We start from the raw sequence: 27,054 nt of genomic DNA, 5'->3' as shown, positions 1-27,054 counted from the left end.
AACACTTTATTGAATGCTTTGTTAATGGAGAATATAATTTTATTTGGAAAGCATGTAGGCCTACAGTTTACTTACAAAATATACCTTCGTTCTTCACCCTCACATTACATTTGGCTTTCTAATACATTTACTGACGACAGAACGTTACTTACGCCAAATGCTGTTAGTGATGGGAAAGAAAAGCGGAAAGAGACTTCGTGAGTTCGTGATATCTTGAGACGCAGGCATGCGTAGAGGGTGATTGTCCCTTAATAATCAGTCATAAAGTTAAATATTAAACACTTCTAGAATTTCAGTATTTGAGGGCTTTTCTGATAATTTGCATGTCATTATTGAGAGTTTCATTTGTTGTGTTTAATATTTGAAGTGTCTTTTGAGATTAAACCTACCTTGATTACATGGTATAGACATGACTGCTGTCTTCTTTCCTAGTGAATTCAGCACTTGGTAAACTCTATCTTAGTACCGCGAACTGTATTTCATAAAAGAAGTGATTGATCAAGTACGGTGACTTGCTTCCTAATCCTGCAGGCTACTGTGTTTTGTGATCGTGGCGTTGTTAGTCTGCGTTTTGTTCTCTTGTAATACCTTTCAGTGGGAGCAGGGGATGTCTAGGTACATATACATCCTTCGCTAAACGTAAATCAGGTTGTAATTAATATTCCCCTCAGTTTCTTATTTTGAGGATAGTTCGTAGATACACTGTTCACGACTGTCGACGGGAGTCTTAAAATCTGGACTTTGTTTCGTAATGTATCTTGAAGTTCAAGCCGTTCTTTCCGCTGGAATTTCCCGTAGTGATCGTAGTCAAAGGGTAATTTACTCAGCTAGCCTAAATGAAATTTTAGCGCAGCTTTTCCCGTTGTCATGTTCAGCGCCGATGTCGACATTCCACCTTCCTAGGAGCATGGGGATCATACCGGAGTACTTGGAGACGTCTATTGGAGGCATCGTGATGTCCCCCTGAAACATCAAGCATCTTGGTCAACTTTCGTTCTCTAAGTGGTTTGACGTTAATCGTAATTATAATGAAATGAAGATAAACTTCGAATTCAGAAGGAAAAATTCGGACAAACAGTCGTTTATAGGAAAAGGAGTTAAGGATTAGAACAATATCTCAAGGAAGATTTTTGATAAATTTTGAGTTTCTTTGAAATATTTATGAAATTATAAAGAAAATGTTACCAGTGACAAGATTTTTGAATTATTTATTCCACTACACGTTTCAGGCTGGCTGTGAAATTGTGACATATAAGCTAATTGTTGTCACGGACAAGGCCAACATAAAACATTCATTGAAATCCATGGTTCCTATTTCTCCTCCAGGCAAATGCCGGGATGGTACCTAATTTAAGCCCACGTCTGCTTGCTGCCCCATCCCTTCCAATCTTCCCATTCACCCACAAGGCCCCTGATTAGCATAGAAGGTGAGGCTACCTAGGCGAGGTACTGGTCCTCCTGTTCAGTTTCATCCACAACAAAATGTCTCACGCTCCAGGACACTGTCCTTGAGGTAGTAGACGCCGGATCCCTAGCTGAGTCCAAGGGTAAACCAACCCTGGAGTGTAAACAGATTAAGAAAGAAGGAAAGAAATAATATTGACGTCGATCTGTTTATCGTACTTCTCATGCCATAGATCCGTTCTACATTGAATTTGTCTCGAAGCTGTGTAAATTTGTTTATTCGCAGCTGTGAGCTTTCATCCGGGGGATAGTGGGTTCGAACCCCACTGACGGGAGCACTTAAGAGGGTTTTCCGTTGTTTCTCATTTTCACACCAGGAAAGTGCTGGGGCTGTATCTTATTTAAGGTCACGGCTACTTCCTTTCCACTCTTAGGCCTTTCCTTCGGTGATTGAAACTTAACTGTATTCTATATGAGATTCAGTTTGAACTTACTGTGCTGATTGGGCACTTAGGAGAATAGTTCTGCATCATCTTCCCTATGTCGCACTGAGGAGCCTCTATTTCTTTACAGTAGTCCATAGTCTTGTCCATCATTGTCACCCCATCTTTCTTTACCAACAGCTTCATCTGAAACACATCATGTTTGATCTAAAGCACAAATCGCTGCAGCTAAGAAGGTAGTGGTGGTGGTGGTGGTGGTGGTTGCTGTGTAAATAGGAAGTATAAGTGGGCAAACATCTTCTATTAACACTAATCAGAAGAAGCACCTATTTGTGGTGAATTTTTCCCTAATTTCGTCACTAAAATGTTATTTCGGTATATTTTTCACTATTTTAAATTTTACTTCTTCAATGATTTCCCTAAATTCTTATTTTACAATTGTCACTAATAAAATGTAAGCCAAAAGGTACGCGAGAGAGCATCAGCAATAAAACATCATTAATTGTTTTATTTTTACGTTTGTACAAGAAACGTGAAAGTTATGACAGGCTGAGTGCCTCAGACGTTTGAGAGACCAGCCTTCTGACCATAACATGGCAGGTTCGATCCTGACTCGGCCGGTGGTATTTGAAGGTGTTCGGTTACGTCAGCCTCGTGCCCGTAGATTTACTGGCACGTAAAAGAACTAATGCGGGACAAAATTCCGGCACTTCGGCGTCTCCCTAAACCGTCAAAAGTAGTTACTGAGACGTAAAAACAAATGTTATCATTATTAATATTTTTTCACACCGTTATGCCCAACTGAGGAGCACGCTTCAACTTATTTAGCTGATGAATTTGCTTTCTTCTCTTTCCAAAATCTCTTCATCTTGTCCCTGAAATTCGTCTTACGTTCTTCTGTCCAGGTTTTATTAGTTCGGCTCCGCGAAACAATGATTAACCAGTCTTTTTTTTTTGCTAGTTGCTTTACGTCGCACCGACATAGATAGGTCTTATGGCGACGATGGGACAGGAAGGGCCTAGGAGTTGGAAGGAAGCGGCCGTGGCCTTAATTAAGGTACAGCCCCAGCATTTGCCTGGTGTGAAAATGGGAAACCACGGAAAACCATCTTCAGGGCTGCCGACCGTGGGGCTCGAACCCACGATCTCCCGGATGCCAGCTCACAGCCGCGCGCCTCTACGCGGATTAACCAGTCTTGTGAATGCAGATTGGTTCTTCACAGTTTCCTGGTTCATGTTGCTTTCCTGTAGGTCTGATGTTGTTCTTAACTCTCCGTGTGAGGGCAAGATTTAGAATTATGTTGGTCAGTCTGTCATTGTTCATTCTGAAAATGTGGACATCTAAGTTCGACACCCTTTTCCTGATAGTGTCTGTGATTTTATCAGTATGGCAATAAATTTCATGAGATTTCCTTTTCATCCATACTCCCTCTGTGCAGACTGGGCCGAAATTTTGCATAACATTTTTCTTTCTTGCTTTTCTATATCTTTTATGAGTAATCTACCGCCAATAATTAATTTTTCCTATGCGTACAATACTTCAGATATTATTACTGTATTATAATGCCTTAGTTTTGTTTTCCGAGATAATGATCTTTTGCTATATATGTTCCAAGTGATTCGATATGCTTTCTGGAGTTTAGTAATTCTCTCCTTATTTGATTCACGATTTAATCCAGAAGGTTGAATTATTTCTCCAAGGTATTTGAATTTATTTACTTGGATAACATGTCCAGATTTTGTCATCATAGCTTGCCCATATAGAAACCGAGAGTCTTCTTCCATGTACTGATTCTTTTCATGTTATGTTTGAAATTCTGTTTTGGCTGTAATTTCATAGGTTTGCGAGGGTGGATTGCTTCTTGTCTATTATTAAAAACAATTGCCAGGTCGTCTGCAAAAGCTAGACACCGCACGTGAATTCTGTTTTTCAGTTGTTTACCAAGGGCCATTCCTTTCACTTCTTTTCCCCAGGTTCTGATTACTTTTTCTAGAACAAGATTGAATAAGAGAGGTAACAGTCCATTTCCTTGTCGAACCCTCAAAAGCCTCAGATATTTCTCCTAAGAATTTAACTTTGGAAGGAGTGTCAGTTAATGTTTATCTGATTAATTTTCTTGTTTTTTTTGTCCAACGAAAATTATTATTATTATTATTATTATTATTATTATTATTATTCCGAGGTTTTGGTGGATCAGCAGAGGTGAAAAGAAGGTGCGGGCTTTAATGGGTCTAACTACAAGTTCGAAAGATGAATTAAAATTTAAATAAAGGTTATATTTTCAGAACAGCCAAACTTAACAGATTGATATAGACTTTGAACAAACAACAAATAACAACAAGTTAAATCAGGTAGAAGATAAAGAAAGCCAAGATTTAGATAGACTTTGACAATCTGGGCCACAAGCTCTAATTTTTACAATTCCTGAGCACTCAGCTCACAATTGACATCTTACTAAAGGGCAGAAATTCCCTCAATACAATGGAGCGTTTGCTCCCACCTTTAAATCTCAAGCCTTTCTGAGGCACGTTTACCACAAGAGAAAAGAGCTAACCGCTCTCAATTTTTCAAGCCTATTAAAGGCATTACCTACACTTCAGAATTCACTGCCATCGAGGCACAACTTACAAATATAAACAGGGGTATCTCGTACCCAGTCTACTGGGACTTCGTGGAAAAGAACAGATTAATTAAATGGCCCCACAATACCAAGATGAGTGGAGGCGTAACCTTGCACTCCTACACGAAGCTTGTTAAAACCTAAGTGGCGCTAGGCCGATAAGCAGGGGCTATTCCCAAACTATGGAGGTGACACGAATACAGAATAAATTTAACACATTAAGAAGGAATAGAAGAACGGTTACAGAAACGTAGTCACCTCAAGTTCAAGATGAAGGGGAGCTCGAGAGGGTAAGGCACTCTCCATCCCCTATTTACAGTTAAAGTTATATGAAAAGACCGGAAAGATTTGCATGTTTCAAAGGATAGTTTACATATTAAAGTTTTCGGACCTGCCCCGAGAGATAAACTGCTGAGCTGGCAAGAAATAAAGATGTTAAACGGCCATTACCTTGTTGAAGAACTGCTGCCAGAAGAAAGGGCGCTTCCCGCCCCCTGCTACATATTCACACACAGAGCTAGATGTTGCTCGAGTGGCGAAGAGCAGAGAAAATCAGCAGAGAAAATCCACCCTCGTGGAAGATTCGAGATCTTTCATGAATAATAAAGACACACCCACTTAACTTTATTGGGTAGCTAAAAGTTACACATGGAAATTCGAAGAAGAAAGCTATGATTGGAAGAAAATTAATTACAGAAATTACTGATTGGCTAAATTCAAAACTGGCGGAAAGAAAGCTTAATATTGCCAACACACAAATGAAAGAACAAAATTTAGTAAAGACAAAAACATTTGAATACAAAATTTCTTGGAGAAAGTTCATTCCTTCGCACCAGGGTGCATGATCCTAGGTTTTTTAGGCAGTGACATCTATGAGAGAATGTCCACACTTCTTGATCCACCAAAAGAACAAAAACAAATCGAAATACACACAGTGGCATCTTCTGAGGAACTTTTGAATTAATTCAGTTGTTAAAGTTCAGAGTTTCTCCGGTAGAGAAGTACTTTATTGGCGGAAGGTTTAAAATTGCGGCGTAGAGGTGTACCGCCCCGTACAATTATTATTATTATTATTATTATTATTATTATTATTATTATTATTATTTCTTCTTGGTTGGGGTCTTCTATGGATCACGTGCTAATGCCAGTTCATTCTACCTCCTCCGGTTCTCCTTCATCTGCTCACTATGCCTCCTTTACCTCTTCTCGAACAATTTTGAGCCTGTCTTCTTTTCCCGCGACCTTGGAATACTTCGATTTTTAACACTTTCTTTCTAAAAATCTCACTCTCTCTGTTGCTTCTTCTTCCCTTATGGTGTTTCTTTCCAGATCTTTCTGACTTTATGAATCCAGGTCGTCAGCCAGTGTCACCGTAGCGAACTTTTTATGGCACGATCCTGTCAACTAGAAGTTCCGTGATCGAATCTCTCCCCTGACAATTTGGTTTTGTTCGATTGGTGCTCTTAACCCTTCTAGCTCGTACGTCGGAAATGTTCCGACATAATGCTTACTCCAAGAAAAATATATTCTAACAGAAGAATTTAAGTAGCAAGCGATTCTTGGGAAATATCTAGACTTTAGAACATCCATGGCCTCCTGAACATAATTCTTAGCGTGATTTGAGCAAACAGTGAGGTTGTGGATGATTTGAATTCGAGTGAAGATGTTTCTGTTTCGGAACTTGATTCGGGAAGTGCATATCGGGGTGGCTGAGTAATATTAATTGAATATTTTTTGCTATCAGTTTTACGTCGCACCTACACAGATAGGTCTTAGGGCAACGATGGGATAGGAAAGGGCTAGGAGTGGGAAGGAAGCAGCGTGGCCTTAATTAAGGTGCAGTCCCAGCATTTGCCTGGTGTGAAAATGGGAAAAAACGGAAAACCATCTTCAGGGATGCCGACAGTGGGGTTTGAACCCACTATCTCCCGGATGCAAGCTCACAGCTGCGCGCCCCTAACTGCACGGCCATCTCGCCTGGTTTAATTGAATCTGAAGTTGAAGAGGCTCCATTGCAATACAAAATAATTTCTCTGACAGAGTAACCTATAAGCCTGCCCACGCTGATCTGAATGAAAGAGTTTTAGAATGAAGTACCGCGGATATGCAAAGTAAGTGCGTAGTATTTGTATCACAGTACACGCCCGTATTCTGATTTCAGAGGAAGAAGAATGATAATCACATCAATATCTTTACCTGACGTACATGAACCATTAAGTAGATGCGTATTGTTCAAGATATTGAGAGTTATCCTATATTGAGAGTTTGTTTCATTAGATGGCAGACTTCATTATTTTCTAAATCACCTTTCATTTTATCCTTCTTGGATCAGAGAGTGATTGCACATCATTTCGTGGACTAATTTGCTTAAACTTTCTTGATTTGAGCCAAATTTGTAAAATTCGCGATTTAGGGCTTTGCGGAAAACATCAGAAAATCAGAGGGAACATTGGAAGGGGTTCAAAACTTTGAAAAATTTAGGTACCGGCGAAAGAAAGGCAAGAGCCACGGAGGGTGTGAAAATTAGACTCCCTAGGCCTCATCAACGTAATGTCCGACTCGTTGGCTGAACGGTCAGCGTCCTGGCCTTCGGTTCAGAGGGGTCCCGGGTTCGATTCCCGGCCGGGTCGGGAATTTTAACCTTCATTGGTTAATTCCAATGGCACGGAGGCTGGGTGTCTGTGTTGTCTTCATCATCATTTCATCCTCATCACGACGCGCAGGTCGCCTTCGGGAGTCAAATAGAAAGACCTGCACCTGGCGAGCCGAACCCGTCCTGGGATATCCCGGCACTAAAAGCCATACGACATTTCATTTCATCAACGTAATATCGTTGGGGTCGGAGAAGAACAAGAGTTGACCAGGGGATGTCTGATAAGAAGGATAAAATCGAGGAACCTGACGCAATGCTAGACTCAGCAAGGCGACCCGCAATCGCCAACCCACGCTCCGACGTTCAGATCTAGAACTCACCTCTTACGACAGTCTGTATTGTACCACCCCCACCCACAGGGATACAACTAAGCAAACATTCTTAGTAAGTTTAAGTTTCTTTACAGAATATCCCTAGTTGTAAGAAAATAATCAGATTGGTCTGAAAATAGGCCATGTCTTTAAAATATGAGGGGGAAAACGGGAGAGAGAGAGAAATATCCATGGAATGTCGCGATTATTGGCCAGCTGGCAGCGCGTCGTCCGTGAGAGAGAAACAATAATAGTAATTAATTGCTTTTTACGTCCCACTAACTACTTTTTACGGTTTTCGGAGATGCCGAGGTGCCGAAGATATTCTGGAATGTAGATTTTAATTCACAAATCCATCAACGCAAACATCGTTGACATGGAAATGTTGTTCAATTATCGTGGTAACGAGTTAATTAAAACTGAAGGAAAAGCGATCATGATAGGATTGGTGGAATGAAGATGTCCTAACATGGCCGACTCGCAACAAGAACATGTAATGGCCTACTACGTCCTAAAACTTATCAGCAATAACATTAGATTGACTGTTTTAGTTGTAGTGTCTCTTCTTATCTCCGATAGATGACATTACTGCTGCAGTTACTAAAACTAACCCATAAACGACGGGCACAGAACAGCTAGCAAATATACCCGCCTCCTTGTAACTCGTTGAAGCAGACTTTATCCATTTTTGTTTCACACTATACGATATGCGTCAAATGCGATTTTCTAAATAGTTTCCCAACTTTCTCTTTTTTCTCAAGTAGTTCAAGATGGCGTAGTACGCAGCTTGGTACCATGCGGAAGCTTTCAGTTTTCCAAGGCCCTCTGTTACGTGACAACTGGTATTACCGCATCTAACGCTAAAGTGGGAAGATTATCATTTCAGGCAGTAGCATCTTAGTGTTGCATGAAACTTGGCTGTTACGAACTTACCTTTCCAATATTAAATCTATGTGTATTATTCTGTTCTGGATTTTTTCTCACATGTCACTAGTACGTTTTTACAAAACGTAACCGTCAACCCAAGTGAGTAGTATAATAGGACAGTTCTGCCGCCTCCTCCGGCTCTCGGGAGAGGCCTCCTCCTCCCGCGGGAAATTTGAATTTTGGCGGGAAATTTGAATTTGTAAACAAAGCCACGTGCTTTTTGACAGCTGTCATCGACAACAACGCATCGCTAACCTCACTGCTGCCACCTTGACGGGCCTAAACCTCAGTGGTACCAACTTAACCTCACAAGCGTGAGATTTGAATTTGTAAACAAATCCACGTGTTTCTTGACAGCCATGTGCTTTTTGACAGACAACAACGTATCGCAAACCTCAGTGCTGCCATCTTGACGGGCCTAAACCTCGGTGGTAACAACTTAACCTCACTAGCGCGAGATTTGAATCGGTAAACAAAGCCACGTGATTTTTTGACAGCTGTCATCCGCCATCTTTAAACTACAGAGCACCGTGCTGGCCTCTTTATCGCAGTAGCTGCAAATTCGTCACCTGTCATCCGCAGTGCTGCCATCTTGGCGGGCCTAAACCTCAGTGCTACCAACTTAAACTCACTAGCGTGAGATTTGAATCGGTAAACAAAGCCACGTGCTTTTTTGACAGCTGTCATTCGCCATCTTCAATCTATAGAGCACAGTGCTGCCCTCTTCAGCTACTTACCTTTAAAATGTGGTGGCGGATAATTTGAAAAATGCTTTTTGACAGCAGCCATCTTTGAGCACCGGGCTGCCCTCTTTAGCTAGATACCATTGAAATGTGGTGGAAGGCAATTCCACTTGACAGCAGCCAATTTCACGTGTTGGCATCTTTATTCTTTGACATGTGGTGGCGGCCACGTGCTTTTTGTCATCCGCCATCTTTAATCTAGAGATCACCGTGCTGCCATATTTGTGGTGGTGGCGAATTCCACGTGCTTTACAAACCCACGTGCTTTTTGACAGCTGTCATCCGCCATCTTTAATCAAGAGAGCACCGTGCTGCTATCATGCGGGCAATTTGAAAAGCTACCAAGAGAGCGTCGTGTTGGCATCTTTATTCTTTGACATGAGGTGGCGGTAAATTCCACATCCGTCTTCTGAGAGCAACGTGCTGCGCTCTTGATCGTAGTAGCGGACAATTTAAAAAGAAGCGATTAAGAATATAATCGAACACTGTACTCGATACAACATATGAACAGAACATCGAATGGGGGTATACCTTTGTTCTAAGAGAAAACAAGACTACAGTTTTGAATAGCTTGCGTAAGATAGCGATTGTTTGCTTAGCATAACTTGCACCTAACATGCTTGTTGTTACATCAGGAATGTTAACTGGCTAAATCCTGGTCTTTCAGCGCTAGGAAGGGCATCTAACGGTAAAACAATAGTTCAAGAAACTGTGATTTAAATTTCTAGCTGTAAAAAACAGATTTTTGCGTCAGGAAGGGCATCCGCCCGTAAAATAGTTTCTTACAACTTGAAATCTCATGTTAGGAAGGGGCAACCGGTTGCAAAACAGGAGGAGAGCAGCAGCTAGCTGCTTCCTAGTGCATTTCAGGTGTTATGCCTTACGAGTAGCTATGTACTAGCACCGGATTTAGAATAAGCAGACTCTAGAACGAGAAAAAAATCTGGGATGTGTTTTTGAAGCATGCCTACACACACGCGCGCGCAAGCTGCATCCGGCTAGCGAGCTCCTACCTGGAATGTGTTTGCCTCAGCGGAGTACGAAGTCCACTGCACGCGTACAGTTCGCATTAAAATTATTAGCAGCTTGTCGAGCTGAGCTCAAACGTTCCCGTTTAATCGTAGTACAAATACGTCTGCTTGTAGAACTTGTATATTTCGGTACCTCAGCGTTTCGTGTTGTTGCCAACAGGTAGGGGGTACTGTGGATGTAGGCTTAGCTTAGTGCTCCTGAGGATTACTTCTCAGCCTAGCGCCTTTGAAAGTCGCTTCTTAGCCTAGTCCTCTCTTTGTCTACTTACAGGTAGGGAATACCGTAGATGCAGTCTTAGCTCGGTACCTACAGGCAAGGAATACCGTAGATGTCGGCTTTTTGCTTACCTGAGCACCCTTACAGGCAGGGGATACCGTAGATGTGATCTTAGCTCAGTACCTACAGGTAAGGAATACCGTAGGTGTAGGCTTAGCTCAGCACCCCTGCTAAGTACAGGTAGGGGATACCGTAGATGTGATCTTAGCTCAGCACCCTGCTAAGTACAGGTAGCGGATACCGTAGATGTGATCTTAGCACAGTACCTAAGGTAAGGAATAGCGTAGATGTAGGCTTTGCTCAGTACCCTTACAGGTAGGGGATACCGTAGATGCAGTCTTAGCTCGGTACCTACAGGCAAGATTTACCGTAGATGTTGGCTTTTTGCTTAGCTGAGCACCCTTACAGGCAGGGGATACCGTAGATGTGATCTTAGCTCAATACCTATAGGTAAGGAATACCGTAGATGTAGGCTTAGCTCAGCACCCCTGCTAAGTACAGGTAGGGGAAACCGTAGATGTGATCTTAGCTCAGCACCCTGCTAAGTACAGGTAGGGGATACCGTAGATGTGATCTTAGCTCAGTACCTACATGTAAGGAATACCGTAGATGTAGGCTTAGCTCAGCACCCTGCTAAGTACAGGTAGGGGATACCGTAGATGTGATCTTAGCATAATACCTACAGGTAAGGAATACCGTAGATGTAGGCTTAGCTCAGCACCCTGCTAAGTACAGGTAGGGAATACCGTAGATGCAGTCTTAGCTCGGTACCTACTGGCAAGGAATACCGTAGATGTAGACTTAGCTCAGCACCCTGCTATGTACAAGTAGGGGATACCGTACATGTGATCTTAGCTCGGTACCTACAGGCAAGGAATACCGTAGATGTCGGCTTTTGCTTAGCTTAGTACCCTCCCGTTTAAGTTCAGAGGTCGAGGATCGCGCGCTTACTTTCCCAGGTTCGATCCGCAGCAGAACTCCTAAATTCTAGCATGTCGGCATCGACAGCAGGCTCGACCCCGGCTTAGTGCTTAAATACATCAGCCTGCAGAACTCAGCGTAAGGCACTCAGGAGAGCTCTTGTTGCATAAACATTTAGTTCCAACTGTACTGAAGATGTCATCGACTCTGATATCCGCTTGGTAACAAGCAGCATATTTACTCGCTGCAGTCTGCGTGAAGCGCTTACAGTTCTTTGTATGCGTTAATTGCGTGCACATCCCCGTGTAAGTACTGTCTGCTGTGAATATTATTCTTCAGCCTTCAACTTAAGTTAGTGTTAGTTAGTGCTTGCAAAGCAACTTCTACGCTAGGTAATAAACATCTACATTCATATATTTTCGTTTCTATTTTAGGTACAACTAGAATATTATCGTTCGAGTTACAGGCTTGAAGGTACGCATTTCATTCATCCGAGTAACAGTTTGCAGCGCGAATATTTTAAGGTATATCTGACCTCTATAGGTTGAAACTTGGTTTCCTCCGAACATCGTAACCTTAGTCTATTGATAAATAGTTGTTCTCTTCAATCCACATGCTGTAGAAGATGTTAATCTTATAATTTCAAACTCACAGCAATGTCCGATCTCAATACGTTGAAACTTGGTTTCGTCCGAACATCATATCTTTAGTCTATTGATAAATAGTTATTCTCTTCAATCCACATGCTGTAGAAGAGGTTAATCTTATAATTTCAAACTTACAGCAATGTCTGACCTCTACAGGTTGAAACCTGGTTTCCTCCGAACATCGTAACTTTAGTCTATTGGTAAATAGAGTCCCTCTTATATCCGCATGCTATAGAAGATGTTAATCTCATAATTTCAAACTTACAGCTAGGTCAGACCTCTATAGGTTGAAACTTGGTTTCTTCTGAAAATCGTAACTTTAGTCTAATGATAAATAGTTGTTTTCTTTAATCCGCATGCTATAGAAGAGAATAATCTCATAATTTCAAACTTACAGCAATGTCCGACCTCTATAGGTTGCAACGTGGTTTCTTCCGAACATTGTAACTGTAGTCTAATGATAAATAGTTATTCTCTTCTACCCACATGCTGTAGAAGAGGTTAATCTTATAATTTTAAACTCACAGCAATGTACGACCTCTTTAGGTTGAAACTTGATGTCTGACCTCTAAAGGTTCAAACTTGGTTTCTTCCGAACATAGCAACTTAAGTCTATTGATAAATAGTTGTTCTCTTCAATCCTCATGCTATACAAGAGATTAATTTATAATTTCAAACTCATAGCAACGTCCGATCTCTATACATTGAAACTTGGTTTCTTCCGAACATCATAAGTTTACTCTATTGATAAATAGTTATTCTCTTCAATCTACATGCGGTAGAAGAGGTTAATCTTATAATTTCAAACTTACAGCTATGTCTGACCTCTACAGGTTGAAACTTGGTTTCTTCCGAACATCGTAACATTAGTCTATTGGTAAATAGTTTCCCTCTTCTATCCGCATGCTATAGAAGATGTTAATCTTATAATTTCAAACTTACAGCAATGTCTGACCTCTATAGGTTAAAACTTGGTTTCTTCCGAACATCGTAACTTAAGTCTAATGATAAATAGTTGTTCGCTTTAATGCACATGCTATAGAAGATGTTAATCTTATAATTTCAAACTCACAGCAATGTCTGACCTGTACAGGTTCAAACTACGTTTCTTCCGAACATCGTAACTTTAGTCTATTGATAAATAGTTATTTTCTTTAATCTGCATGCCTAGAAAAGGTTAATCTTATAATTTCAAACTTACAGCAATGTCTAACCTCTATAGGTTGAAACTTGGTTTCTTCCGAACGTCGTAACATTAGTCTAATGATAAATAGTTGTTCTCTTTAATCCGCGTGCTATAGGAGAGGTTAATCATATAATTTCAAACGTACAGCAATGTCTGACCTCTATAGGTTGAAACTTGGTTTCTTCCGAACATCGTAAGTTTAAGCTAATCTTCATTGATAACTAGTTATTCTCTTCAATCCGCATGCTGTAGAAGAGGTTAATCTTATAATTTCAAACTTACAGCTATGTCTGACCTCTATAGGTTGAAACTTGGTTTCTTCCGAACATCGTAACTTTAGTCTATTAGTAAATAATTTCCCTCTTCTATTCGCATGCTACAGAAGATGTTAATCTTATAATTTCAAACTTACAGCAATGTCTGACCTCTATAGATTGAAACTTGGTTTCTTCTGAAAATCGTAACTTTAGTCTAATGATAAATACTTGTTCTCTTTAATCCGCATGCTATAGAAGAGGATAATCTTATAATTTCAAACTTACAGCAATGTCCGACCTCTATAGGTTGCAACGTGGTTTCTTCCGAACATCGTAACTTTAGTCTAATGATAAAAGTTATTCTCTTATATCCACATGCTGTAGAAGAGGTTAATCTTATAATTTTAAACTCACAGCAATGTACGACCTCTATAGGTTGAAACTTGGTTTCTTCCGAACATTGTAACTTTAAGCTAATCTCTATTGATGAATAATTATTCTCTTCAATCCGCATGCTGTAGAAGAGGTTAATCTTATAATTTTAAACTATCTGCAATGTCTGACCTCTAAAGGTTGAAACTTGGTTTCTTCCCAATATCGTAACTTTAAGCTAATCTTCACTGATAAATAGTTATTCTCTTCAATCCGCATGCTGTAGAAGAGGCTAATCTTATAATTTCAAACTTACAGCAATGTCTAACCTCTATAGGTTGAAACTTGGTTTCTTCTGAACGTCGTAACTTTAGTCTAATGATAAATAGTTGTTCTCTTTAATCCGCATGCTATAGGAGAGGTCAATAATATAATTTCAAACGTACAGCAATGTCTGACCTCTATAGGGTGAAACTTGATTTCTTCCGAAAATCGTAAGTTTGAGCTAATTCTCATTGATAAATAGTTATTCTCTTCAATACGCATGCTGTACAAGAGGATAATATTATAATTTCAAACTTGCAGCAATGTCTGACCTATATAGGTTGAAACTTGGTTTCTTCCGAACATCGAAACTTTGGTCTAATCATAAATAGTTGTTCGCTTTAATCCACATGCTATAGAAGAGGTTAATCTTATAATTTCAAACTTTCAGCAATATCTGACCTCAATAGGTTGAAACTTCGTTTCTTCCGAACATAGTAACTTTAGTCAATTGATAAATAGTTATTCTCTTCTATCCGCATGCTTTAGAAGAGGTTAATCTTATAATTTCAAACTTACAGCAATGTCTGACCTTATAGGTTGAAACTTGGTTTCTTCCGAACATCGTAACTCTAGGCTAGCACACTTACCCTTTTATATCCTATTATTACTAAGCATGATGCAAGTGCTAACGCTACATTTATATATTTGTTCTTTTTAGAAAAACATAGAGAAGATTAACCAGCTAGGTCATATTTCAACTCCAACTACCAAACCACTAACAAGTCTACCGCTAAATGAGCAATTTAAAGTAATTTCACTACGAAGATTAAAAACGAAATTTGGAGAAAGGAATTTATGCGTCTGCAAAGACTTTCAAGTTTTTTTACCTAATAGATTTAGCGTGCTAACTGATTTAGAAATAGAAGAACTAAATCAACGTTCTATTTTCATTATATATCGCGGGATAGAGAACAAATCTTGTGTTATTCGTTTTATTGACGCGTAAAAGCATGTACATACAAGAATTACATCGAGAACGCAAAAGTACCCAAACATCACTGCAAGTAAAATCATTCATTATAAAACTAGTACATACAAGATGTAAATAAATACTGTAGAGTTAGCATATTCTTTTATTTTAGATTAGGTATTACCTTCTCCTCCTACTCCTTCCTCTCGAAGATGAGTAAGAGCAAGAAAGAATGTGTAGATTAAATTCGTAAGTATGTTATCGTCTAGCACAGTAAGTATGTCGAGAAGAGATTTTTTTCTAAACAGTGCTTGATTCTAGTCTTGCAATGCAGTGTACTTTTTTTGAACGGTAGTATGTGTTCAAGTCTAAATTTGCACACTCTCGCTTTTGCAATGCGTGTTCGATAAAGATGTACCTTGGCAGAGTAAGTAAAAGTAAAGGAAGTTATACACATCAATTAATGTTCTGATCACATGTTAAAGTTAACAACATCGAGTGCAGTGTATGATTCTAGTCTTGTTATGTTTCAATCTGATTATCTTAGAACAAAGGTATCCCCTGACATGTTCTAAATACATGTTGTATCGAGTACAGTGTTGGAATCTAGTCTTGATCACTTATCTAGTGTTTTGAACACATCAATTAATGTTCTGATCACATGTTAAGGTTAACAACATCGAGTGCAGTGTTGAAATCTAGTCTTCATCACTTATCTAGTGTTTTGAGAACATCAATTAAGGTTCTGATTACATGTTAAGGTTAACAACATCGAGTGCAGTGTTCGATTCTAGTCTTGCTATGTTTTTATCTAATTTTATGTTCTAATCACATGTTGAAGTCAACAACATCGAGTCAGTGTTTGATTCTTGTCTTGTTATGTTTTACAATCTTGTTTTTTGCAATGCATGTTCGATAGAGGTGTACCTTGAAAGAGTAGGAAGAGTTCGATTCTAGTCTTGCTATGTTTGAACCTGATTTAATGTTCTAATCATATGTTGAAGTTAACATCGAGTGCAGTGTTCGATTCTAGTCTTGTTATGTTTTACAATATTGCTTTTGCATTGCACGTTCGATAGAGATGTACCTTGACTGAGCAGGAAGAGCAGCTCAGTAAGTATGTTGAGAAGAGATCTTTTTGTTTTTCTAAACAGTGCTTGATTCTAGTCTTGCAATGCTGTGTTCTGCAACATCGAACTATAGTACGCGATTCTAGTTGTAATTGGTTTTAAACAGCAGTATGTGTTCAAGTCTAAACATGCATCACTGCAGTTACGCGATATGTATAAAGGTATTCTCAAACATGCCGTATCGCGTTCTATTCTAGTCTTGATCACTTATCTAGTGTTTTGAACACATCAATTAATGTTCTGATCACATCTTAAGGTTAATAATATCGAGTGCAGTGTTCGATTCTAGTATTGCTACGTTTTAATGTTCTAATCACATGTTGAAGTTAACAACATCGAGTGCAGTGTTAGATTCTAGTCTTGTTATGTTTTACAATCTTGCTTTTGCAATGCATGTTCGATAGAGATGTACCTTGACAGAGCAGGAAGAGTTCGATTCTAGTCTTGTTATGTTTTAATCTGATGTAATGTTCTAATCACATGTTGAAGTTAACAACATCGAGTGCAGTGTTCGATTCTAGTCTTGTTATGTTTTACAATCACAGAGCAGGACGAGCAGCTCAGTAAGTATTTTGAGAAGAGAATTTTTTCTTTCTAAACAGTGCTTGATTCCAGTCTTGCAATGCTGTGTTCTACAACATCGAACTATAGTATGCGATTCTGGTTGTAATAGGTTTTCTAACAGTAGTACGTGTGTTCAAGACTGAACATGCATCACTGCTGGAATTTACCGCCACAACAGGTCAAAGAATAAAGATGCCAACACGACGCTCTCTTGGTAGCTTTTCAAATTGCCCGCATGATAGCAGCACGGTGCTCTCTTGATTAAAGATGGCAGATGACATATGTCAAAAAGCACGTGGGTTTGTAAAGCACGTGGAATTCGCCACCACCACAAAGATGGCAGCACGGTGCTCTCTAGATTAAAGATGGCGGATGATAGCTTACAGAACTTTTCAAATTACCCGCTACTACAGAGAGCAGCATAGTGCTCTGTAGTTTAAAGATGGCGGATGTCAGCTGACGCAAGAGGGCAGCACGGTGCTCTCTAGATTAAAGATGGCGGATGACAAAAAGCACGTGGCCGCCACCACATGTCAAAGAATAAAGATGCCAACACGATGCTCTCTTGGCAGCTTTTCAAATTGTCTGCCACCACAGAGTGCAGCGCGGTGCTCTGTAGACTAAAGATGGTGGATGACAGCTGTCAAAAAGCACATGAGTATGTTTCCAAACGAGAGCACGTCGAATTTATCACCTCCACAAAGATGGCAGCACGGTGCTCTCTAGATTAAAGATGGCGGATGATAGCTGACAGAACTTTTCAAATTACCCGCTACTACAGAGAACAGCATAGTGCTCTGTAGTTTAAAGATGGCGGATGTCAGCTGACGCAAGAGGGCAGCACGGTGCTCTCTAGATTAAAGATGGCGGATGACAAAAAGCACGTGGCTTTGTTTCCAAACAAGAGCACGTGGAATTTGCCGCCACCACATTTCAACTACAGAGTGCAGCACGGTGCTCTGTTGATTAAAGATGGCGGATGGTAGCCGTCAGAAAAGCAAGTGGGTTTGTTTCCAAACAAGAGCACGTGGAATTTGCCGCCACCACATAGAGGGCAGCACGGTGCTTAAAGATGGCTGCTGTCACGAGTTTTACCTGCCACCACATTTCAATGGTATCTAGCTAAAGAGGGCAGCACGGTGCTCAAAGATGGCTGCTATCAAAAAGCATTTTTCAAATTATCCGCCACCACATTTCAAAGGTAAGGAGCTAAAGAGGGCAGCAGTGTGCTCTATAGATTGAAGATGGCGGATGACAGCTGTTAAAAAAGCACGTGGCTTTGTTTACCGATTCAAATCTCACGCTAGTGAGTTTAAGTTGGTAGCACTGAGGTTTAGGCCCGCCAAGATGGTAGCACTGCGGATGACAGGTGACGAATTTGCAGCTACTGCGATAAAGAGGGCAGCACGGTGCTCTGTAGTTTAAAGATGGCGGATGACAGCTGTCAAAAAAGCACGTGGCTTTGTTTACCGATTCAAATCTCGCGCTAGTGAGGTTAATTTGGTACCACCGAGGTTTAGGCCCGTCAAGATGGCAGCACTGAGGTTTGCGAAACGTTTTTGTCTGTCAGAAAGCACGTGGCTGTCAAAAAAACGTGGATTTGTTTACAAATTCAAATGTCACGCTTGTGAGGTTAAGTTGGTACCACTGAGGTTTAGGCCCGTCAAGATGGCAGCAGTGAGGTTAGCGATGCGTTGTTGTCGATGACAGCTGTCAAATAGCACGTGGCTTTGTTTACAAATTCGAATCTCGCGCCAAAATTCAAATTTCCCACCAAAATTCAAATTTCCCACCAAAATTCAAATTTCTCGCGGGAGGGGGAGGCCTCTCCCGCGAGCCGGAGGAGGAGGAGGAGGCGGCAGAACTGTCCTATTATACTACTCAAGTGTATAATTTCTCCGCTATTGTCATGACTAGAGAATACATCTGCACTGCTGGTAATATGTTCGATACTCCTATCGTTATTAATATTTTTATCAAACTGTGGCTCTCACAGCGGAATGTTATACGTACCTGAGCAGCTGTAACATCTTCGGTAACCTTTATGGGGTTGTTTATTTTCACGTGACATTTGCCGTCTATCATTTGCAGTTCTGCCGTGTTATCAGATGGCTGGATGATGCTTCCTTCACAAGGTTCAATCTCTAGATCCTTCACGTCCAGTCCATTCTGAAACAAAATCAAAAGCAAATGATCATAAATATGTCTCCCGGTCATGACCATTCATCAAAGGGTGCTAATTTCAGATGGCCACGGGCCATAAGGCCATCCATCCTTACCTTACGCTGTTGCTATGGTTACAATTCCGTCACACATTTTGTCGCGTTCCGTTACACAAATTTTCGGATGACCTCCAGCTATAAGACATATATATGTCAATAGCATTTTAATACTTCTCTCTTGTAGTATTATCACAATGTGAATCTTGCTATCTGGGGAACTTCTGTATTCCATCAGAGGGTACTAAAAATATGGGTGGCCCATAACAGTGAGAAATCGGATACGTAAAGTAATTATAATAATAAGCAGTAAAGATAAAGAAACACACAAACAACGGTACAAACATATACAGGATGACCCAAAAGTTCGTTAACAATTGACGAGGCAATACTTCACGGAATATTGGAGATATAGAGGTAATAATTAACACACATGATTGACATGACATGGGGTTTTATTGACACCAAAATAAAGTAAATAAAGCTTCACTAACACTGCCTATTCTGGTAGCGTCAACATGCCGCGATTATAGGCGCATCCTCTCACGATAGCTCCTTTTAAACCGTACGCGGGTGTCATGCGGTGTCACTGACTTGTTGCTCTCCAGCGCCACCTGTTGGCCTGTTTGTGCACTCGTCGTTGGTGTGAACAAAATACCATGTCATGTTAAGCATGTGTGGCCATTTGTACCTGGGGTGTTTCTGTCCAGCGCAATCGACTGGTCATTGTGTGTCAATTATTACCTGCTTACCTCGTGAAATGTTAACGGACATCTGAGTCACCCTGGCAATCTAACGGCACAGCAACAAGACCACCGGAGGAGATGTTCGACAATCACAAAAGGATGTCTGTTAACAGAAGTAGACTTCTAAGTCGTATACATTCACTCGAGATCCACTAACGCCTTTTCTTAATCTGTTAAGAGATTTCCAAGGCATCCAGTTTTCTTTGTAGCCAGAAGGTAGTGATGTCTTGAGTTCCACCCAATTTAGGAGGCGGGGAGTTTCATCTTTGATCTATTGTAGAGACACTTCATGACTAAACTTACTTTGAAACAAAACACAGTGGTGGTGTTTGTTATCTACAGGCGTTTAACCGAATTGTTCACAATACATCATTTAGTAAGTAAACATAACCCTGAATGTTAAAATAATCCCCGCCTCTCTGCTGTAGTGTTTAGCTGCCACCGGGTTACGTTCCCGGATCTGCCACGAAATTTGAAAAGTGGTACGAGGGCTGGAACGGGGTCCACTCAACCTCGAGAGATCAACTGAGTAAAGGGGGTTTCGATTCCAACCTCAACCATCCTCCAAGTGGTTTTGTGTGGTTTCCACTTCTCCTCCAGGGAAATGCCGGGATGGTACGTAACTTAAGGCCACAATTGCTTCCTTCCGTCTCCCTTGTCTATCCCTTCCAATTTCCCCATCTTTCATTAGGTCCCTGTTCAGCATAGCAGGTGAGGCCGGATGGGCAAGGCACTCTTCCTTTCCTCCTCCCCTCCCAGTTGTATCCCCCGACCCAAAGTCTCACGCTCCAGGACACTGCCCTTGAGGTGGTAGAGATGGTATTCCTCACTGAGTCCGAGGGAAAAACCAACCCTGGAGGGTAAACAGATTAAGAAAGGGAGAAGAAGAAAAAAGAAAGAAGAAACAAATTCAAGTGTAGGGGTTTATCGTAATTGCAACACTATTTAAAAGACAACTGGGAAGGAGGGGGCTTGTGGGGGGGATGGGAAGATCGGAAGTGATAGACAAGGAAGGCGGAAGGAAGGAAGGAAGGAAGGAAGGAAGGAAGTGGAAGGATGCGGCCGTGGCCTTAAGTTAGGTACCATCCCGGCATTCGCCTGGAGGAGAACTGGGAAACCACTGGAAACGACTTCGAGAATGGTCTATGTGGGAATCGAACCTCCTTTCCTGAGTTGATCTCCAGAGAATTAGTGGGCCCCATTTCAGTCCTCGTACGAGTCCTCGTACGACTTTTCAAATTTCGTGGCAGAGCCGCGAATCGAACCCGGGCCTCCGGGGCCTGCTAGGTAATCGCTCTGATCACTATACCACAGAGGCGGACCCGGATATTTCTGAAGATTGAATTTAATGAAATATGATAATTTGAGTACCGCGGTACTTACACACTCTGCTCGCACTGCCGCTGTGAAGAGAACAGCTGCTACGATCACTTGTTGGAATGCCATGCTGCTGTGCCTCTCTGATTGATGACATTAGCCACATTCACTGGGCTTTATATCTCACATTGAAGGCCACCTCTGTAATAAACAAAAAGTGCTCTGGAATTGAGGGATGTACCCTGAATTATGTAAGACACTTTCTATAGGTGCTAGTTTATTGCGGAATACGACAAATTGTCAGCTTTTCAAGCGTAACCGCTCGTATATCACCGATCGACCGATCGTGTGGAACATCTTTCACCAGGAAAGGGGGAGACCGGGACAAAATGACCCTCTAAGGTAAATTAATGCGCACAATGAACATCACAGTGCATGAAAGACAATTACACATATGTTTAGGTGCAGACACTAGCCTAGCTATTACTCAGATTCAAAAAAATTATAACATAATACAACATAGAATATGATATACCCGCTCAAAGCCTGAGTCCCAATCAGCATTTATCTCAGGGGGTGTTACGGTCCGAATCTATCGCAACTGATAAACAATAAAACATGTATGAAGATATAAGATCTCCAATTAAATATATGGGAGCCATCTAATCAGTACTACAGAGTTGAACGGGACACTCTAATTATTAACTTTAAGGCTCATCATAAACTAACACACAAAATATATTAAATCAGATCCAAAGGAAAAATTGGAAGGCTCCGTCCTAGGAATGGGGCGGATATTTAAACGGTCACCAAGGGTTTACTATTCTACAAGAACAAGAACCTGGAACTGTTTCCTTGCAAATGCTAAAGGAGGATTTTATTTAAGTTAAAAATCGAATACACACAAAAATTCGTTGACTCTTATTTTGCTGGTAATTTGGCAAATCATTCCTGAACATACATACATACATACATACATACATACATACATACATACATACATACATACATTATCATTATAGACTGTTATGCCTTTCAGCGTTCAGTCTGCAAGCCTCTGAGAATTTACTAAACGTCGCCACAATCCTCGATTTGCAACTAGTGTTGTGGCCTCATTTAGTTCTGTACCTCTTATCTTTAAATCGTTAGAAACCGAGTCTAACCATCGTCGTCTTGGTCTCCCTCTACTTCTCTTACCCTCCATAACAGTGTCCATTATTCTCCTAGGTAACCTATCCTCCTCCATTCGCCTCACATGACCCCACCACCGAAGCCGGTTTATGCGTACAGCTTCATCCATCGAGTTCATTCCTAAATTAGCCTTTATCTCCTCATTCCGAATACCATCCTGCCATTGTTCCCACCTGTTTGTACCAGCAATCATTCTTGCTACATTCATATCTGTTACTTCTAACTTATGAATAAGATATCCTGAGTCCACCCAGCTTTCGCTCCCGTAAAGCAAAGTTGGTCTTAAAACAGACCGATGTAAAGATAGTTTCGTCTGGGAGCTGACTTCCTTCTTACAGAATACTGCTGATCGCAACTGCGAGCTCACTGCATTAGCTTTACTACACCTTGAATCTATCTCACTTACTATATTACCATCCTGGGAGAACACACAACCGAAATACTTGAAATTATCGACCTGTTCTAGCTTTGTATCACCAATCTGACATTCAATTCTGTTGAATTTCTTACCTACTGACGTCAATTTAGTCTTCGAAAGGCTAATTTTCATACCATACTCATTGCACCTATTTTCAAGTTCCAAGATACTAGACTGCAGGCTTTCGGCACAGTCTGCCATTAAGACCAAGTCGTCAGCATAGGCCAAACTGCTTACTACATTTCCACCTAACTGAATCCCTCCCTGCCATTTTATACCTTTCAGCAGATGATCCATGTAAACTACGAACAGCAAAGGTGAAAGATTACAGCCTTGTCTAACTCCTGTAAGTACTCTGAACCAAGAACTCATTCTACCATCAATTCTCACTGAAGCCCAATTGTCAACATAAATGCTTTTGATTGATTTTAATAATCTACATTTAATTCCATAGTCCCCCAGTATGGCGAATATCTTTTCCCTCGGTACCCTGTCATATGCTTTCTCTAGATCTACGAAACATAAACACAACTGCCTATTCCTCTCGTAGCATTTTTCAATTACCTGGCGCATACTGAAAATCTGATCCTGACAGCCTCGCTGTGGTCTGAAACCAGACTGGTTTTCATCCAACTTCCTCTCAACGACTGATCGCACCCTCCCTTCCACGATGCCAGTGAATACTTAGCCTGGTATACTAATCAATGAGATACCTCGATAGTTGTTGCAATCCTTCTTGTTCCCTTGCTTATAGATAGGTGCAATTACTGCTTTTGTCCAATCTGAAGGTACCTTACCAACACTCCACGCTAGTTTTACTACTCTATGAAGCCATTTCATCCCTGCCTTCCCACTATACTTCACCATTTCAGGTCTAATTTCATCTATTCCTGCTGCCTTATGACAATGGAGTTTATTTACTATCCTTTCCACTTCCTCAAGCATAATTTCACCAACATCATTTTCCTCCTCCCCATGAGCTTGGCTGTTTGCAACACCACCAGGATGATTTCCTTTTACATTGAGAAGATGTTCAAAATATTCCCTCCACCTCTCCAGTGATTCCCTGGGATCTATTATGAGTTCACCTGAATTACTCAAAACACTGTTCATTTCCTTTTTCCCTCCCTTCCTAAGATTATTTATTACTGTCCAGAAAGATTTCCCTACTGCTTGACCTAGCCTTTCCAGGTTATTACCAAAATCTTCCCATGACTTCTTTTTGGATTCAACCACTATTTGTTTTGCTCTGTTTCTTTCATCTACGTACGAATCTCTGTCCACCTCGGCCCTTGTTTGGAGCCATTTCTGATAAGCCTTCTTTTTACGTTTACAGGCTGCTCTCACTATATCATTCCACCAAGATGTTCGCCTTTTCCCATCTTTACACACAGTTGTTCCTAGGCATTCCCTTGCTGTTTCTACTACAGCATCCCTGTATGCCACCCATTCACTTTCTATATCCTGAACCTGCTTACTGTCTACTCTTTGAAACTTCTCACTAATCATATCCATGTACTTCTGTCTAATTTCCTCATCCGGGAGCTTTTCTACCCTTATTCGTTTGCAGACAGATTTCACTTTCTCTACCCTAGGCCTAGAGATACTTAGTTCACTACAGATCAGATAGTGGTCTGTATCATCGAAAAATCCGCGAAAAACTCGTACATTCCTAGCAGATTTCCTGAATTCAAAGTCTGTTAAGATATAGTCTATTATGGATCTGGTACCCTTAGCCTCCCATGTGTAGCGGTGAATAGCCGTATGCTTGAAGAATGTATTCGTAACAGCTAAACCCATACTAGCACAGAAGTCCAGCAAACGCTTCCCATTCCCATTAGCTTCCATATCTTCCCCACATTTACCAATCACCCTTTCGTATCCTTCAGTTCTATTCCCAACTCTCGCATTGAAATCGCCCATTAGCACTATTCTCTCCTTGCTGTTCCCTGACCACGATGTCACTCAATGCTTCATAAAACTTGACAACTTCATCCTCATCTGCACCCTCACATGGTGAATACACGGACACAATTCTTGTCCTAATTCCTCCCACTGACAAATCTACCCACATCATTCGCTCATTTACGTGTCTAACAGAAACTATGTTGCGTGCAATGGTATTCCTGATAAAGAGCCCTACCCCAGACTCTGCCCTTCCTTTTCTAACACCCGTCAAGTACACTTTATAATCTCCTATCTCTTCCTCGTTATCTCCCCTTACCCGAATATCACTTACTCCTAGCACATCCAGATGCATCCTCTTTGCTGACTCAGCCAGTTCTACTTTCTTTCTTCCATAAGCCCCATTAATATTGATAGCTCCCCATCGAATTCCATTTCGTTCGCCAAGTTGTTTCCAAGGAGTCCCTCGCCTGTCAAATGGGAGTGGGACTCCATTACTCCCATAGGACCGAGGCTTGTTTAAAGTGTTCTGAGCTCGGTAAATTCATGAAGCAGGATGCTGCCCTACTTGCACATAGTCCAAGTGAGGATCTCTCCTCTAACGGGTTATGGACCACCGGTGAATTGTATAGTCCTAGCCGCCTGAGCACAAGGAGGGCCACGACTCAGAATATATCCGAGATGCCCACTCCCATTCCATAGCAACTGGTATCCCGACTCTCAGGACCACTTACTAGGCCACTCAGCCGTTGCCCATGGTTCACGAACTAGGACGTGACTACAGTAACCCACAAACATGAATCATATCATTCCTGAAAATTTCACATATTAATATTTTACACTTTTGACCACCCATCCATTTGGGTGGTGGAACCGTTGATTTCTGAGGGTTGCAATTCGACCCTCGTGAACACAATGACCATTTATGGTCATGGACCAATTACCTGTTGGCCAGCTGGGCGCGATCACAAGAATCATGTCATCGCCTTCATCCTTATTGAGATGAAACCAACCTGGGATAATACAAAACTCTCTCCGGGTTCCTAACCAAGATATGCTATCGTTAACTGAAGGAAACGATAAAGCGACTCTAACCTAATGGTCCAGATGTAGGGATTTGCCATCGCATTACAAATAACAAATTTAACTTATTATTTACAACAACTGGATATTATTACGTTATTTCGCCAGCTGACTTCCCTAGTATCAGTCAACATCATCATCCAAAATAATTAAACGATATTATTATTATTACTATTATTATTATTATTATTATTATTATTATTATTATTATTATCATTATTATCAGTGGAGATCATCCTTCGCGTAACACTTAATCATCATTGATTTAATATTTCAATTTCATTTTCACCATTATTATTCTCGGAAATAATGTAATAAATTGTTCTTCTTATTCCTTTTTTGCTCTTTGCTTTACGTCGCACCGACACAGATAGGTCATACGGCGACGATGGGATAGGAATGGCCTAGGAATTGGAAGGAATCGGCCGTCGCCTTAATTTGCCTGGTGTGAAAATGGGAAACCACGGAAACCATCTTCAGGGCTGCCGACAATGGGGTTCGAACCCACTATCTCCCGATTACTGGATACTGGCCGCACTTAAGCGACTGCAGCTACTATCGAGCTCGGTTTCTTCTTATTCTCCTTCAATTATTATTATTATTATTATTATTATTATTATTATTATTATTATTATTATTGTCCCGTAACGTAGATCAAACCCAGAACACTACGATAGGGGCAGTAAAAAGGTTCAACTAGCTGGTACACAAATAACTAGTTGAAAAGTACAAACAGGAAGCGTAACTAGAGTCACCAAATCATGCCAAGTAACTATACAAGAACAGGAAACTTACCATAAAAGGCGAAGAAGTGTCACCAAGAACCCGTAGAAAGAAATTCGTACCTGGTACCAGTTAATTAAAGAAAGAACAACACATTCATAGAGAATTTAAAGCAAAGGATTTATTGATTAAATGATATCTTTTAAAATGTTAGGGAAGAAAAATTTACAACGCAGGAAAATTAATAAGGTAAAGATTAACTTAAATTAAGATATCAAGTGAAACATGAATTAAAATCAACGGTGATCGACCACCAGAAAATGATAGGGAAAAAGATTTCATAAATAAGTGAGGCCTCAACATACCAGAGAAAATGATAGTTTTGAAACTAGTATCAGTTCACAATATACCAATTTTAAAACCCTTTGAATCACAGAGTTCTCACCAAGGGATTAAATAAAGGAAGTGGAGATTAAATAACCACAACACATTATACCCGGAAGAAAAGGAAAAATAACCAGATATAAAAGTTAAAATTGCCCCAATGCGACCACAAGTCACCAAAGATAAGAAAAATCAAACAGAATTAAATATCAACACATCAAGACCGAAATAGTTGGCAAATCAACCAACAGCATCCACGATCCGGAAAAAAAGCTACATTCAAAGTTAACAATCATCAAAAACAACACGTTGGCATAGTAACCAACAAACGCCATGAATAAAGC

General features: G+C 40.7%; 1 protein-coding gene across 1 annotated transcript; it reads right to left on the bottom strand.

The window, feature by feature from the left end:
* Window positions 1-21,140, bottom strand: LOC136867481 (uncharacterized). Its single transcript, XM_067144690.2, has 4 exons — window positions 21,073-21,140; window positions 18,738-18,893; window positions 1,899-2,033; window positions 1-963 (listed from the first exon to the last, which is right to left on the bottom strand). Exons 1-4 carry the CDS (start codon window positions 21,133-21,135, stop codon window positions 820-822), a joined length of 498 nt encoding a protein of 165 aa, XP_067000791.2. The 5' UTR covers window positions 21,136-21,140; the 3' UTR covers window positions 1-819.
* Between the last annotated feature and the right edge of the window lie 5,914 nt (window positions 21,141-27,054).

The sequence above is a fragment of the Anabrus simplex genome, chromosome 3 (assembly GCF_040414725.1).
Source record: "Anabrus simplex isolate iqAnaSimp1 chromosome 3, ASM4041472v1, whole genome shotgun sequence".
NCBI lineage: Eukaryota > Metazoa > Arthropoda > Insecta > Orthoptera > Tettigoniidae > Anabrus > Anabrus simplex.
This window is presented reverse-complemented; position numbering and strand designations above follow the sequence as displayed.

Coding starts and splice junctions, on each gene's coding strand:
- LOC136867481 (XM_067144690.2), bottom strand. CDS start 21,135: ATGGCATTCCAACAAGTGATCGTAGCAGCTGTTCTCTTCACAGCGGCA. Junction 18,894..21,072: donor CGGCAGTGCGAGCAGAGTGT/GTAAGTACCGCG, acceptor ATTTTGTTTCAG/AATGGACTGGACGTGAAGGA. Junction 964..1,898: donor CTAAGTGCCCAATCAGCACA/GTAAGTTCAAAC, acceptor TTGATGTTTCAG/GGGGACATCACGATGCCTCC.